Raw genomic sequence first — 17,369 nt, 5'->3', positions numbered from 1 at the left:
AGGAAATATAGGCGAAACACTACGGGATTTGCACATCAAAGACATCTTTACAGACACATCACCCAAAGCAGTGATAGTGAAGAGAAAGATAAACAGCTGGGACTACATCAAATTAAAGAGCTTCTGCACAGCAAAAGAGACAATAACAAAAACAAAGAGAAACCCCACCAACTGGGAGAACATTTTTGCACCCAACACTAATGATAAAGGACTGATCACAAAAATCTGCAAAGAGCTGATGAGACTCAGCAACAACAAAGAAAATAATCCAGTCAAAAAATGGGCAGAAGAGCTAAAAAGAAACTTCTCTGAAGAGGAAATGCAAATGGCCAACAGACATATGAAAAAATGTTCAACATCACTTGTAATCAGGGAAATGCAAATCAAAACTACCATGAGATACGATCTCACACCAGTGAGAATGGCACATATTAAAAAAACTAGCAACAACAAATGTTGGCGAGGATGTGGAGAAAAAGGAACTCTCCTGCACTGTTGGTGGGAGTGCAAACTGGTCCAACCACTATGGAGAGCTGTGTGGAGATTTCTGGACCTACTAAACATAGAGCTTCCATATGATCCAGCAATTCCACTCCTAGGTATTTACCCAAAGGACACAGAAACATCAATTCCAAAGAGCACCTGCACTCCTATGTTTATAGCAGCACTGTTTACAATAGCTAAGCTTTGGAAACAACCCAAATGCCCAAAAATAGATGACTGGATCAAGAAGATGTGGTACATATATACCATGGAATATTACTCAGCATTCAAAAAAGATAAACACATGCAATTTGCAGCAACATGGATGGCACTGGAAGGGATCATGCTCAGCGAAATAAGCCAAAAAGAAAAAGAAAAATACCGGATGGTCTCACTCATAGCAGGAATCTAGAAAACTTAAATAAGGGACCAGGAAAATGAATATAAGAAAGTGAAAATCAAAATCAACAAAAAACTATGAACCAGAGACACTTTTTGGGGGGTGGGGGCGGGAGGGGAAGGATTGGGGTCAGAATGGGGCGTTTGCAATTGTATGGGGGAATATAAAAATAAAATTTAATATTAAAAATATAAAAAAAAAATAAAAGGGCCTTCCTGGTGGTGCAATGGGCTAAGTCTCAGCACTATCAAGCAATCACCAGCCACTGCAATATGAGTTCATTCCCAGGCCCGGGAGCTAACTAATCCACATGGTGTGGCAGACCTCTCCTGTCTTGACTGCTGCTCCCCTCAGCAGTTATTTCAGTAGATCCACCTGTTTCAATAGATTACCCACTCTGTCTCTGGTGAATCCTCTCATCCCCTCCCACCTCTGACCTACACCCAGTTCTTGTATGCATAAATAAATAAACGTTTAAAAAAAGGTTGAATTTTTAAAATCTTAGTTTAAAAAGCAGGTATGTTGGAAAGTCACAGAAAAACAAAACAAAATAAAAACCATGTCTTCATTGTTTCTCTCTTTCAGTTGAATATCTTTATTATGTGATTAAAGGGAAATGTGCTATGTATCATTATAAAGACACTTCAAATCTGCAAATTATCCCTCTATAGGAAGCTGTGATAAACAGTCCACCCCCTAATTCTAAAATTCTGAATATTATGATTCTTTAGATATGAAATTAGTTCTAAAAAATGATACTGTAATGTGTGTGTGTATTTTGACACAAAACCTGTTTACTTCTTTAATTTCAAATATGTCCTTCATTTGTGTTCACAGGGGAGAAGATGGAGAAAAAGAAGAAAAACCCAAAGAAGACAAGGGTAAACAGAAATTGAGGCAGCTCCACACACATCGATATGGAGAGCCAGAGGTTCCCGAATCAGCATTCTGGAAGAAAATCATAGCATATCAACAAAAACTTCTAGTAAGATATTTCAGAAAGAATATTGTTCTTGATATATTGTGAGAACTTAATTAGGTTCAGTAAATACTTATTAACCTTCCTGGGATGACATTCAGGGAACCAAGTCAGTCCTACAAGTTTGTTTATTTCCCATTTTTATGTGTTTATTTTTCATAATCATTGTCTGTGGTCCACTTTTCCATAATGTCAAATCCATGACTTCTACACACATTCACATTACCTAGAGCCACTCAATTTCATGACTGCCAGCATAATGTCTTTCCACAAAAACTTTAGGGCTAGTCAATAAGTGTATCCCGAGGCCCCAAACTTTGCAGGTCACTGCATGAAACTCTGCAATACATTCAAGCAAAATATGCCTCTACGGGCACAAGTAATTCATTTTGAGGTTCCAGAAAAAGCTTAGTTTGTATTCCAGAACATCTCCCTTTTAATAAAAATCCAGTACAGGATATTGACCCATTCTTCAACAGTCCTTTCCTGATCATTGCTGAGAATCAGAACTTTTGCACAATAACTGATTTCATCCATTCTGTGCTTTTAAGCTTCCTCAATTGTATCCTCCCCCAATCATATGAAATATTAATACTATGAGCTAACTTTCCATTGATAATAAAGTCTATTCAATATTATTCTTTCAATAGAAACAAGTTTTAAACAATGAAAGAAGAGAAGATAGTTCTTTATGTATAAAGAGATTTTGCTGAAAAGCTCCCTCAATTTGTAAAATATATATTCATACTGAAAGAATGTGTAGTTATCTTTATATATATATTCATTTTCACCAAAGATGGAATTCTCAAAATATATGCAGGGAAAGTTAGGGAGACAAGTGGTTAGAATAAAGGTATAATAGCTACTGAACCAGCAGTGTCAGGCCTAAAAATTAAGGACAATATTCCTCATCATAAGGCCATTTGAAGGCAAAATCAGGGCGTCCCTGGTGGCACAGGGGTGAAAGTGCTATCAAGCTATCACCAGCCACTGTGGCATGAGTTAGATCCCTGGCCAGGGAGCTAACCCACATGGTGAGGCAGACCTCTCCTGTCTCACCCACTGCTCCCCTTAGCAGTGTATTTCAGTCGTTCTGCCTGTTCTGTTCCCCGCTCTGTCTCTGGTGAATCCTCTCACCCCCTGCACCTCTGGCCTACACCCCACTTCTTATATGCATAAATAAAATAAAACTTAAAAAAAAAGCAAAATCATACTTAGTGTTTTATAGCCTTTAAAAATAAAACAGACAATAAAGAAACTTAATATACTATAGAATTTCATCTGTCAGTGCCTCCCCAGTGGTGCAGGCAGTTCAACATGTGTCCGTAGCCTCTGCAGCGCGGGTTCAATCCCAGGGAGCAACCCACATGGTGCAGCAGACCTTTCCTGTCTTGCCCGCTGCTCCCCTCAGCAGTGAATTTCAGTCAGTCTGCCTGTTCTGTTCCCCACTCTATCTCTGGTGAATCCTCTCACCCTCCCAAACATCTGGCCTGTATTTCATCTGTCAGAGAAATTGGGTTGCCCACGGTAGTTAAATAGTCTAATGTGCTATGTAAAACCATGTATGTATGATATTTTATATAACTATGCAAATATATTTTACTAGATACTTTGTTTTTTAAATTATCATGTATCTTCCTATATTATTTATTATATAGGAAGTACTTTGAATATAAGTGTTTGAATATAAGTGTTTGAAAGTACTTGAATATGTTTCTAGATAACTCTGAATAGTTACTAATTTGATATGTTGTAATAGTGACCTGGCTGAATGTATAGTACAGATGGTGTAGGGTATGAGGTTGCACAGGCTCCTCAGTGACCTACAATACAGTCCCAGTGGATACCTGACACATAGTATTACAGATGTCTAAAGCAAGTAATTGGGGGGGGGTGTTATTCCAACTTTCTGTCTCAGGGTTCACACATGCTCTCATCTCTGTAGTTCCTGTCTTCCTGCTTCTTTGCAATTTGACATTCTCTGCTCACCAATTTGCATACACAAGCCTACTTAAGGCAACATCAGTCTACCACAAGCCCCTGGTCCCCCAAGTCTTAGTTTCCTCCCAGCTCAGATAACCGGGGTAATTAACTTGACCTCCATAACTTTGTTCCACCTCCCTAGAAGAACCAGTGTGATTAAACAGTTTGGGTTTGGTGGCCAGCCTTGGTCCAGTGAGCTGTAGCTGTAGCAATAAAAGCAGGGTCATGTGCAGGGAGATAATATTACCAAAATGGGGTGTGTACACGGAAATGGATTATGAGATGTGCTATGTTTTGATATGACCTGTGATGGTAAAGCTTCTGGCATATCCTCATGGGTACCTCAGAGCATCTCCCGCTTAATATCAAAACAAATATTTTGTATACCCCTTAGCCTTCTTCCTTAACCTATTTCTCCTCTAGGTTTTTTCCAGCTTAATAAAATATACCAACCATTTTCTTAGTTCCTTGGCCCTCCAAATCCAGAAGTTATCATCTCTGAATCTTCTCTTTCTTTCCCACCTCAAGACCAGTTCATTAATAATTCTCAGCTTTCTCTGTCAATTATATCTAGTCTACCCAGTTCTTACCATCCCTACAACTGCCACCAGCCTCAGCCACCACCATCAGTCGCATCTCTTCCTGCACTTCTAGGATAGCCTTTGCTTCCATTTGCTTCCACTTTTGCCTCCTATCATTTATTTTCATTCAGCAGCTAGAATAATATTCAGAAATCATAATCTGATTGCATTAAGTCACCTTCTGATCCTCCAATAGTTTCTCGTCCCACCTAGAATAAAATAACAAGTCCAATAGTTGGAATGAAATTAACTAGTTTTTCCTCTATTGACTTATCTAATCCTCACAGCAAACTTACGAGATAACTTCTTTGATACTATTGTTTTTCCATTGTAGAAATGAATAAAGCGATGCTATAAGGACTTAAATTACTCATTCACATCCCACAATTAGATAATGGTGGAGGTCCAGTGCACTGGACTGAATCACTGCACTGTGGGGGACAACACAAGCCTTTTGGATTCACCTGCTCACTATTCCCTGCCACACTCACCTCTCTTCACCGTGCTCCCTTCTTACTATTCCTCAAACACCCCAACACGGCTTTGAACTTATCTGAACTCAGGACCTTCACCCTCCATGTTTTCTCTCTTCCCCAGCTATTCACTTGATTTGGTTCCCTGCAGCATTAAGGCCTCTGCTTAGATATCACCTCCTGAGACATACCTTCACTGACCAAATAGCTATCTAAAAGAGCACCCCCATTCCCTCAACTTGATGGATTTTTTTTCTTCATAGCATTTGGCATTATCTAAAGTTATGTTTGTTTATTTATCTGTGGTCACTAATTTGATATGTTGTAATAGTTGCCATGACTGTAGGTATAGAATAGATGGTATAGGGCATAAGATTGAATGAGCTTTTTTATTCTATCATTATTATTTGTCCCTTCCATGTTAGCCCAAATTGTCTTACTCAATATTATGTCTACAGCACCAAGAATGGTACTTGATACTTAGTAGGTTCTCAAAAATAGTTTTGAGTAAATGAATGAATGCTTTATTAAAACTGAAAATTTTAAGTGTCTTGATTCAATGACCTTTCAATATTTTTTTACCTTCAGAATTATTTTGCTCGCAACTTTTACAACATGAGAATGTTAGCCTTATTTGTCGCATTTGCAATCAATTTCATCTTGCTCTTTTATAAGGTATGTACTTCTTAGTCTTTTAATAACCAGTTTAAATCTACCAATGGACTGAATTCAGTGTAAAGACTTTGCAAATCCACTAGTGAGCACATCTATATTTACTCCAAAATATATTCTAATAAAAGAGAAAACCTAAAAGCTCAGGTGCATCACTGATTGGCAATGAGGTGGAGATAGATTTGTTCCTCCAAACTAAGGCAGAAACATCTCCCCTGAAGTGTCTGATTCATCAGAGAGATTACCTACAATATTACTAATCAGATTGGACTGAATATCTTCTTATTTTATCTGGGTGTGTCATACCTTATTACATTAAATTATTCTGATAATTGAGAAGGCAGATAGCTTCCTAAGTTTTATATGCATGCATTAATATCTTCATAACTCTTAGATTAGACTGAAGTTAAAAAGCATGTTCATTATCTGCTGTTGGTTTTTGTATTATCTTTGTAGCCCTTGGTTTTGGTCTTTTCGTTGTATAATGATAGTACATCCAGTCTCATCCATTTGCTGATGAGACTGGGTTTCTGTTTCTTGTTTACACTGCTGTCTTAAAGGAATTGAACTGACTGTACTTTAAATGGTTTGAATCAGGTCTCCACTTCTTCTGTGGTTGAAGGAAAGGAGCTCCCCTCTCGCAGTTCAAGTGAAAATGCCAAAGTTAGCACCGTGGACAGTGACTCACAAAGAATCATTGCCGTTCACTATGTACTGGAGGAGAGCAGTGGCTACATGGAGCCCACCTTGCGTATCTTAGCTATTCTGCACACAGTCATTTCTTTCTTCTGCATCATTGGATACTACTGCTTGAAAGTAAGATAGTAAGGCACCAAGGTACCTGTTTGTGTTTGTATATGTGCCTATCTGTTGCAGGTTGGACTTCTGGGAGAATGGATTTTGAGGTAGAAATTACATGTGTATGACATTTATTAGGAAATATTCTATGAATAAACACCTTTGGGACAAGAGGTGGAAACAGTTAGAACAGAGAGAAAATTTGGCCTACAGTGTGAGCACAGCAGGGTACAATCATGGACCTTGGTCTCTGAAGCTGAGATGCCCTTGCAGGGTTGTCCTGGGTTGAGGCATTACAGCTTGATTTTTAGAATGCCACATTAACCAGTCTTTGATTGCATGCCACCCTAGGAAGGAGACATGGTTATTTTATTGTAGCTTTCTCTTTCATATTGATAATTACTCACACAGTGGTCGTTTTCACCTATTACTTGATCCCACAGAAGTAACCCAGGCCTACGTCTCCTAGTAGTGCTCCAGTGTCTTAGGAATTATAGACATACATCATGTTGAACACATGAGTCATTTTTATTGTTCCCTTATTAAGTATACATCTGTTACCATACTTGGCAGAAATGCTTTGCAATATGTCACACTTCACACAAAATATAGTGCACCTTTGTCCTTAAAGCCCTACCAAGGGAACAATAGATTTTAGTGCATCATTCTCAAGATAGTCTCTCTGAATGCTCAGGGCTATTTATTACCTTTGCAAGTCTCTTTATCTTTTCCTAGCAAGACACCTTTCTACTGTACACCTTTATTGCACGTTTTATGTCTCTGATTATGAAGCTTCCAGAAGACTTTTGAATGATCAAAACCTAGAGTAAAATACAAGAATACATATCCTTCTTCAGAAACTCCTATCCCTTCTTTTTCTTCCTTTGTTTGTTGGGAGGAAAAATGAATATTCTTAGATACTTCTAGAATGTTCATATCTTTGCCTTGTATAAGGTCTGTCCATTTCAAAAGAGAATAAATCTGTTCTAGAGACATTTTGGCAAACTGACAAAGATTTTTACTGATGCTGAAAATAAAATTTATCTCCAAATAACATGTGGGCATGCTGAGCAAGGAATTATTAAAGAGATTCCTCAAATATAACATGCAGATTTTAGAAGCATGCATTTTGGAATTTTAGTAACATTGCTATATTTTATTGCATCTACTCATATCATGAAATATATATACATATGTGTGCAAAAGAAACAGAATTTTGCATAATCATCTTTTTCTCTTTGGTATTTAAAAGTGCTCTCATTAGTATAATTACCTATGAGCTTCTGTGTGTTTAAAAATGTGCATATTTATAATATCTTTTCTATCTTCTATTTTTTCAAAATGTTCTAGAGATTTTTTTTCTGCCTGAATATACCTGATTCATTTTCACTCAATTTTTAACTTCCTGGAAGTAACATGGGAAATAAGTCTTTCCAAAAGCTGTTTTGTACAGATAGTGACCACAGGAGATGCCTATAAATCTAAACTAATTTTAACATGTTTATTTTTCATATGTAGGTCCCATTGGTTATTTTTAAGCGAGAAAAGGAAGTAGCACGGAAATTGGAATTTGATGGGCTTTATATTACAGAACAGCCTTCAGAAGATGATATTAAAGGCCAGTGGGATAGACTCGTAATCAACACACAGTGAGTAAAGAATTCTGTGAGATATTCTGTGCTCAAAAACTTCAAGATAAAAAGTACTTTGTAGAGTTCATGCAGATTTGTCAGAAGTGTGGCAGAGGTGAACAATAATTACATATTCAGTCAAGAAAATCAAAAGACTAAGCACTGTGAGCCTCTTAATGGGTGCCATCAATTTTTGCCTTCTGTGTTCTGAATTCCTTAATCAAAAATGGCTTTGAGTCCACTTCCACAGCACTGATGGACCTTAACATCCATTACTCAGTGTTCAGGAAGGTGTGCAGCTGGAGACACATAACCTGCAGTGTGGGGTTCTCTCATCCAAAAGTACAGAGGAAACAAGAAATATTCATTAAGGAAAGACTTGTGCATTAAAGTCAAAAATATTGAATTTCATGCTTTTCATGTATCAGAGTGGTAAAATTCCAGGTGGTACCATCAAGCAGCCTAGCATAAAACCGACTTTTAAAATATAAGACAGAAAAACATGTTTTTTCTATATGTGAATGATTTGACTTTATGAAATCAAGATCATCTTAATACAGGTTTAAACCCATCACAAAAGTATAAGTTTCCTCCATAAAAAGTATTAGTGATACTACATTTATTGAGTAGTTTGTATTACTCTAGAGAAAAATGCCTTGTTTTTATTGTAATAAGTTTTGTTTACACTTAGAAAGTTATTTCTGATATAGTCTGAGTAGTCAGATGAGGATGTGTGTCTTTTCAGTGTATACTCTAAAAGCTCACTGTCTTGTTTAGCATCACTGGTGAGCTGTTAAAAGTAAATCTAATCAAGTTTGTCCCTGGTGATGAACTCTGTATTAGTCAGGGTGCCAGAGTCACGTTTTTATGCCACACTCAAAATCTGCTTGAGAATAACTGTTGGGAATGAAAAGTTTTTACTTAACGGGAAAATCAGTGATGGGTTTTTAAATACTTTAATTTTTAAAGACAATTGACAAAGTGATGTAAGTTTTGATCCAATATAAGTAAATTAAAAAAATATGACAAGTCAGCTTATTAATAAATATGTTTATATTCTTTGTTAAAATGTAAACTCATGGTCTTTTTTGTGATTTACATGTAATGGCTATATTAGCATTTAAAGTAATATTTGATATATGCATGATACAGAAAAATTATGAAATAAGATGGAGAACAAATTCATTGTCAATTTTTGTGAATGGAAGAATATATGTTTACATATGAATTGTTTTGCATATATTAAGCAATGTTGGTGTTTATCATTTTTTTAAATGATGCTATTTTACTTCTATACTTTTATATTTTTTAGGTCATTTCCCAACAACTACTGGGACAAATTTGTTAAAAGAAAGGTAATATTTCTTAGAAAGGATAAATTTTCTGTTTTTCCCTAAAGTGAAATTCAGATTTGAATTTGATGTTGCTTACATCTAGAATGAGATATCGAAGTATACATAACCTGCCTACTAATGTTATTTCAAAGTACCAATAGAATTAAAGATGAATTTCAGAAAGAGTACATAAATTCGTAGTCTGCAGCTATAAAATAAGTAGGCATTGCTTCACCCACTCAGCCTCTGACTCTGGTAAATAAGCCATTTTCAGTCCATACAAGAATTTTCTTTGTGACTGCTTGGGAAACCTAAATTAGCTGAAAACCATTATCTAATTAGATAGCTGATCCAAATTACCAGGATTGAGTTCCTTCTTGGGCTAAGGAAGTAAAGTTGTTGGAAAACAACCAAAGACTGAATTTTATTTACTTTCTGTAACTTTAGAGCCTTTTTACTTTCATCAGATTTTTTTCTTCTGATGTAGACTGCCTTGTTTTGTTTTTAAGATTTATTTATTTTTGCATAAAAGAACTGGGGTGTAGGCCAGAGGTGCAGGGGCAAAGAGGCTTCACCAGAGACAGATTAGGGAGCAAAACAGGATGATGTGCTGAAATACAAGGCTGAGAGGAGCAGTGGGTGAGACAGGAGAGGTCTGCTGTGCCATGTTGGTTAGCTCCCTGGCCGGGAATTGAATTCATGCCACAGTGGCTGGCGATAGTTTGATAGCGTTGAGACTTTAACCCCTGCATGACCAGGGAGGCCCTTGTTTTTGTTTTTGTTTTTTTTTTAATGAAATGATGTATGTAACAGTACTTGTACACTGTAAGATACTGTAACCATACATTTCAAGTTACTACTTATTCTTTGAAGCCTTCCCTTTAAACTGACTCTATTTACCCTCTGTTCCATAATGAGTTCTAGCTCTAATTCTAGTGTGTATGGACAGTCTGAAATAACAGTCAGTTCAGCTACTAAGTGAAGTGGACTCTTTCCTTTGATTACACCAATTTGGTGCTACACAGAGGGTGGTTGACCACTGGTCACCATATTTTTTTTTTGTTATCAATCTGAGGGGAGATATAGAAGGTGCACGAAGAACTTAAATCTTGTACATCATTAAGCACCTTGATTTCATTTTATTTTTTTAATGATCAAAATTACTAGTTGAATGAAACCCCATATTGTTTATTTTTATTTTGGTGTAAATCTTTTGTCTCCTTGTGATCTGCCATTTTGCGTAGCATTGTACTTCTGCATATGAACACATCCAAGTTAGGCAAAAGATTTGAAGAAATAATTTTTAAATAATTTTAGATAGGTAATATAAGCATTTTATTCATATTAATTATTTAACAGAATAAAGAAGAATTTCTAAATTATTAAAACCATACTTTCTCTGAAAGAAATAATATATTTGGAAATCAAATGAATAAATTACAACTGCAGTAAAGACTATTCTTAGTATTCCTACTCTAGTACCCCATTTGTTCCCTGAGAATTGGGGTAAGAATACATATTATAGAGAACTTCCACCCAGATGAGCCCAGCTCGTTATTATGCTTTTAGAATCATCGGGAACAAATTGTTTAAACTAACCTGAACAGTGTGCTTTCATAAGTTTTTTAGTTCTCATTGCTCTTCTATGTTTTCTCTTCTTCTGCTTGATTGTATGCATCAGGAAGAGTCACATGGTATATCTGCTCCCACATTTTCTCTCTGTTCTTGTATTTCTCCCTTCATCCACTTCAAACCACTCTAATCCTTTCCCCTTCACATTTCCTTTGTTTCCTCTGTAATCCTCATCCTTTGCTTTCCTAATCCCCTTTTCATCCTTTGCTACTGATTAACTCTTTCTGCCCTTCTTCCATTACTTTTCCATTCATTACCACTGTTATGTTGGACTCTCATATAAACATTAGACAAAAAGTCTTTACATCCATAGTTGGATGCACTGAGCTCAAGGGTAAAATGTGAACCCATGTATAAGCACAGATCTAAAAAACCTGGCCCATCCTCCCTGGTGGCTCAGCGGTTGAGCACTGGGCTGCAAAGCTGCCTGCAGCCTCTGCAGCACCGGTTCAATCCCCGGCCACCGGCAAGGGTCCCACATGGTGCACAGACCTCTCCTGCCGCCTGCTGCTCCCCTCAGCAGTGTATTTCGTTGTTCTGCCTGTTCTGCTCTCCACTCTGGCTCTGGTGAATTCTCTCACCCTCCTGCGCTTCTGACTATACCCAGTGCTTGTATAAATAAATAAATAAACCTTAATAAATAAAAATAAAAAAAACATGGCCCATGGGTAAAGCCACAAGGAAAGAGGGGCAAGAAATCCCAGGGGGTTTCCTAAGAAGTGGTTCTAATGATGGACAAGAATCTCTACTAGCTGAGAATTAAACTGAGGACATGTGGATGATGATTGGGTTCAGGTCTAGTTGTGACTGAAACATTGTTGCGGCCAGGATACCACAAGGAGAGTTGCGTGGTTGAAGTCAAAATCATGGGGGAGTTGTTGCTACCATTGTTGTGGCTGACCCAGTGGCATACAGTGGTCTCTGGAGAAGGTCATGTCTGGGAATAGGCATTGCCTGGGTACCTCATGACCCTATATTTTGCCAAGCTTAGGAACCTTGGGCATATTTCATGTTTAAGACAAAATTCTTTATCGGGTCTCCCTGGTGCCACAAGGGGTTAAGCACAGCACTGTGAAGCTATCTGCAGTCTCTGCAGCAGTAGTTTAATGCCAGCCAGCCAGGGAGCTACCCTCATGGCACAGCAGACCTCTCCTGTCTCACCCGCTTCTCCCCTCAGCAGTGTATTTCAGTCAGTCTGCATGTTCTGTTCCCCACTCTGTCTCTGCTAAATCCTCTCACCCACCCCTGACACCTCTGATCTATACCCCAGGTTTTGTATGCATAAATAAATCTTAAAAAAAAATTCTTTATCTGCACAATCATAATGATACCCAACTTACATATTGGGACATTCATTGGCAAATAAGTATGTCATAGCTCTGAGTGCAATTCCTGGCAGAAAGTATGAATATGATAGAGGTTACTTTCATTTCATCTCCTCCCATTTATCTGTTTATTCCAGCCTATCCTCTTCCTTTCTCATGCCTCCTTCTTTTGAAATTGAAATCTTGTTCCTCAAATTAGGATTATTTAGAGTACTGTTAGCTTGCTTAGATCTTAAAAAATGTGATTACAGGTGAGCTGTAAACTGGATTTTGAAGTGAACTTGAAAATAAGACAAATATGTAATAGAAATAATAATTAGATATTTCTGTGAACGTTCGTAGATGTGGTTACTTAGTGATTGAGGCTAATAAAATCCTTTTTCTCTTGCTCCCAGGTTATGGATAAATATGGAGAATTCTATGGACGAGATAGAATCAGTGAGTTACTTGGGATGGACAAAGCTGCCTTGGACTTCAGTGACGCACGGGAAAAGAAAAAGCCAAAGAAAGACAGCTCCCTGGCGGCAGTGTGAGTGTTGCTTCTGTTCTGTCCTATAGGTCTAGGTTGAAGGGAAAAATCATTAATACTTTCCGAACTTGCAAGTGTATTGATTTCCTTTCCTTCCATATCAGAGGAATGGAAAGAGGAGGGAAACCGAAAATGTATATAAAGTCTCCTTTTGTACTTCTGGGTATTTTGAACTGTGGAATGATTGAATTTCATCTACTAATTTTTGAAGGCATCCTCTTCATTGCTTTTTTAAAGCAAGAAAAAACTAAGATTTATGTTCTTTAATTTGCTTTGCTCTCCTTAGATACCACTTAAGTCAAAGTAAAAGTTATGTGAAAGCATAATACATGATTGTTTTTCTGATGATTCCTATTTGAAAAGAAGTTAATTTTCTTATTTTTTTTTGTAAGAGAGCTATAGAGCCCTTTTATTATTAATGTTTGAAGTTCATATTTTTCATTATAATTACTATATTTTAGTATATAGCAAAGACTTTGTATGCAGGGAATACTATGCTGTCATATTATTAAAAATTTATTTTAAAGTGGGGCACTTATTAAAGTGCTCACATGAAACAGTGTGATATAACTAGAAGGATATAAACCAGTTGAATTGAATTCCCCAAGATTGAATTTCTCTCTCTCTCTCTCTCTCTCTCTCTCTCTAACACACACACACACACACACACACTCAGTGTATGCACATATATTTATATATGTGGGTTGTTTTCTTTTTTTTGCAAATTCAATCAATTATAATTCTGTAATAATAAGTGTGAGGCATACATGTTTTTCAAAATGTAATTTTTTATTGTAGCCACTTAACTTTAGAAGAAATGTAATAGTTATCTTACTTTAAAAGCCTGTCCTACCTGTATATTTATGGCCTCAGTTAATTAGGAATGGGATGAAAATATAAATATTGCTTCTGTAGAGCAGTATTATGTTGTCTTAGATAAATATTTTAGCTTTCTTTGAAGCATTGTTTGGCTGACCTGTTTCATTGGTCATAGTTTTTTTGTTTGTTTGTTTTTTTTTTAATCTACCTGAAAACTTGTTAGAGCTGCTTGGGTCTTTTAAAAATAGTGTGAATGCAGTTGAAAAGAAACTGTGAATTTAGATCCCAAGTATTATGTGGGTGTTGGGGTGCTTTAAGAAAACAAACGTGTTCAAATACTAAGTGACTATATGAAAGACAAACCATAATTGGCAATCCTTCGACACAAAGGCCCGTATGTTAGAATGTCATACAAAATAAGGACTGTGATGTGAGCAGTGTTGAACTTCCTACAATTTTCATATCTCTGATAAGCCATGTAAAATTAGTTTCACTGAATAAAGTGGTCATATTTGTGATTCTTAAAGTAAGTCTGAAAAAGTACAAAGTTCAGACTTATTTTTACTTTGAACAAATAATTTTAAATTAGTGGCATTTCCTACTGTTTTACATAGTAAATGTCTGCAAATTTGACTCTTAACAAAATTCCAAATTAATGTGGTATTTCCTAAAATCTTTAAATATGGATAATAAAATTGAATAAATATTTAATGAAAGTGCATATCACTAGAAAGATTTAGTGTGTTCAGACTTATTATAGTGTTTAGAAATATTATATTTTATTTTATTTTATTTTTTTAAAGATTTATTTATTTATTTATACAAGCACTGGGTACAGTCAGAAGCGGGGGAGGGTGAGAGAATTCACCAGAGCCAGAGTGGGGAGCAGAGCAGGCAGAAGGACCGAAGTACACTGCTGAGGGGAGCAGCGGGCAGCAGGAGAGGTCTGCGCACCATGCGGGACCCTCCTCCGGTGGCCCGGGAGCAGCCGGGGATCGAACCGGCGCTGCAGAGGCTGCGGGCAGCTTCGCAACCCAGCGATCAACCACTGTGCCACCGGGGAGGCCCTAGAAATATTATATTTTAAAAGATTATTTGCTTTATGATAATCTGTTATGACTGTTACCTTAATGAACACTTGAATACAAGGATGATTGACATATCTATTTGTGTATATATTTATCAATCAAATATATGGGACTTTGTATTTGCACATTTAAATAGATAGGTGCCAGCTTACCTTTCAGAGATATAATGTCTGCCAGTTGTCAGAAAACCTGTATCCTTCATTTCTGACTTCCTGGAATAAGAAGGAAAACTCATGTCTCAAAACATCTAGAAAAACTACTTAAGTTTCAGCTTATAATTTACCCCTGAACCAAGTCCTGTGGCACAGGAAATGTTGTGCCCTAATTGAGCTATATCAACCAGGGCTCCTCCCTGAGAATGAAAGGAGCCCCCACCCAAACAGTATCCACTATGGAGGAGAAATAATATTGTGGATCTCAAAAAGGGATATTCTGCTTCGTGATGTCAGTAGCAAACTTACCTTCCTAATGTACGATAGTGATGGAAATAACTAATCATAAGAATAATTATTTAAGTGAAGCAAGAAACTACCGCAGAAAATTCAGATGCCCTATTTAAGCTCTTATTTTGTTTTAGATTGCTCTTATTGAAAATGATTATTTGTGTAAATTGCCATTTTTTCCATTTCTTTGTTTTTAATTTAAAAATTCTTATATTTAAACCTGCTGTAAATATTCAAGAAACTCTAATAAAATGTTATTTGTGAATTTGGTTATAGCTCAAAGCCAGGTTTATTTCCTTAAAATAAAAACTCTAAGATAAATTGAAACTTAATTCTTGGGGGGAAAGTCTCCAGGAAGTCAGCTTTGATCAGTGACTGCTTTCCCAGCTTTTATAATTTAAGATTGGCCAAATTAAAATAAGTGATTAAAGAAGTAATTCAAGACCAAAACAGTACATCTAGGGAAAATCTTTGAAAATGATACTTAAAATTATATTGTGTTATATTCTATTATATCAGTTATCTGGAATGTTGGTAAAGCTAACAAAATTATCACAATTTCTAACCTGTAAATCAGTGACCATTTCTAACAAAATGAAATTATAGAGTATATTTTAATATATATGTATTTTGCCTAGATCAGCACATTTATGCAAAGACTTAATCATACCATTTATTAAGGGATAGTCAGTGTGTGAGATAATGTGCTTGGTGCTTGGAGTACAGACTAGTGAGAGTCATAAATACACATGCACATCTATATACTCCACCTACCAAACACCATGGGGGATAACAATAAAGAGAGTTGTCTACTCCCCTTTGTTGGAACCACTGGGAAGGGTTAAATTCATTCTAGAATATTGAAGATGTGGTTTCTGAAAAACAATGGGAAGCAAAAAAAAAACTGGAAAAGCCCTTTTACTGGCAAAATGAGTATAGTTGTAAATGAATGTGGATGCTTAAGCACCTCTTTTTAAGTTAAAGTAAAACTTAGGAAATCTGTAGCAATGCAATTGCAAATGTATAATGAAAGGATTTTTTTGATGCATGTGATGGCTATGCAGAGTTTCTGGGAATAATTGTCACATGCAAAGTAAGCCTCCCTCATATTTACTGTAGATAAAGAAAAGGTGAAAAAGAAGGGGCTCTTCTTAAATTATTACGAAGGTGGTGTTTTGTTTTCTCAGATCCCTCTAAAAAAAATTATAGCACACATAATCCTCCACCATAATCCACTAACCCCATCTCTGTTTGCCCCCACCTTCTACCTTCCTGCACAAACATTTAACTTTTGATGCCCCAAAACTTAACTATAGTTATCCTTTGGTAATCATAGGGGCTTGGTTTCAGGATCACCTGCGTATACCAAAATCCATAGGTGCTAACATCCAAGATTGATTGAATTGGTGAATGTAGAACCAGCAGGTAGAAAAACATCCATGTATAAGGATTCCCTCAAAATTCAAATCTACGTTGTTTAAAAACCGCGATGGTTGCCAGTCTCCTTTTATGGAAAGTCAGTGCGAGCAAACTCTTACAAGACTGTGAATTGCTCCTTGATGTACATATCTGTAGATTCTTCTTTTCTGTCTTTCCAGACTCAATTCTATTGATGTGAAGTATCAGATGTGGAAGCTAGGAGTTGTTTTCACCGACAATGTAAGCCTACTTCGTTACCAGAATGTGAAATGCACTCTGATGAGAAGAGCCTGCTGGGCTTCCACAGATGGAAAGCTGGTTATCTCTAAAGTGTTATTCAAGTATCAAATTTGTTTAATACTGGGCACATCTGAGAAAGACTGAGAAAAACATGATTAGCCAGTTTATCTCCATTCTGCTTCTTCCAATAACTGGAAGATTCAAATGGAAATATATTTATATAAGCAAAAGAAAATGCAATGCAAATTCATGTGTCTTTTTCACTGAGGTTTCAGTTGCAATGCATCAAAGCTTTATAGATATTAAAAAGAAAAATTTAAATAAAACATTTTTTAAACATTAATTGTGATAAATGTTAAGTTTCCCTTAAATTAGTACATTATTCCATTCTTTTTCTTGATTGATCCTCTTTCATCAAAGAACCTAAGAATTAAATATAGATTCTAAGTATATTTCAAAATATAATGAGCAGAAATCACCTATTACTAAAAGTCCCCAGCTCTCATGGCCGAGAATAACATTTAACCACTCTGGCTTGCT

General features: G+C 36.4%; 1 protein-coding gene across 1 annotated transcript in view; it reads left to right on the top strand.

Moving 5' to 3' along the window:
- The window catches only part of RYR2 (ryanodine receptor 2), a 697,569-nt gene that overhangs the window by 659,831 nt on the left and 20,369 nt on the right, over window positions 1-17,369 (top strand). Inside the window, exons 90-96 of the mRNA XM_054694896.1 lie at window positions 1,721-1,868; window positions 5,488-5,574; window positions 6,169-6,387; window positions 7,888-8,018; window positions 9,313-9,355; window positions 12,687-12,820; window positions 16,769-16,829. Of these exons, the coding sequence (XP_054550871.1) occupies window positions 1,721-1,868; window positions 5,488-5,574; window positions 6,169-6,387; window positions 7,888-8,018; window positions 9,313-9,355; window positions 12,687-12,820; window positions 16,769-16,829 (823 nt within the window). The remainder of the gene's footprint in view (window positions 1-1,720; window positions 1,869-5,487; window positions 5,575-6,168; window positions 6,388-7,887; window positions 8,019-9,312; window positions 9,356-12,686; window positions 12,821-16,768; window positions 16,830-17,369) is intronic.

The sequence above is a fragment of the Talpa occidentalis genome, unplaced genomic scaffold, assembly GCF_014898055.3.
Source record: "Talpa occidentalis isolate TD23 unplaced genomic scaffold, MPIMG_talOcc4v2.1 talOcc4.14, whole genome shotgun sequence".
Classification (NCBI taxonomy): Eukaryota; Metazoa; Chordata; class Mammalia; order Eulipotyphla; family Talpidae; genus Talpa; species Talpa occidentalis.
This window is presented reverse-complemented; position numbering and strand designations above follow the sequence as displayed.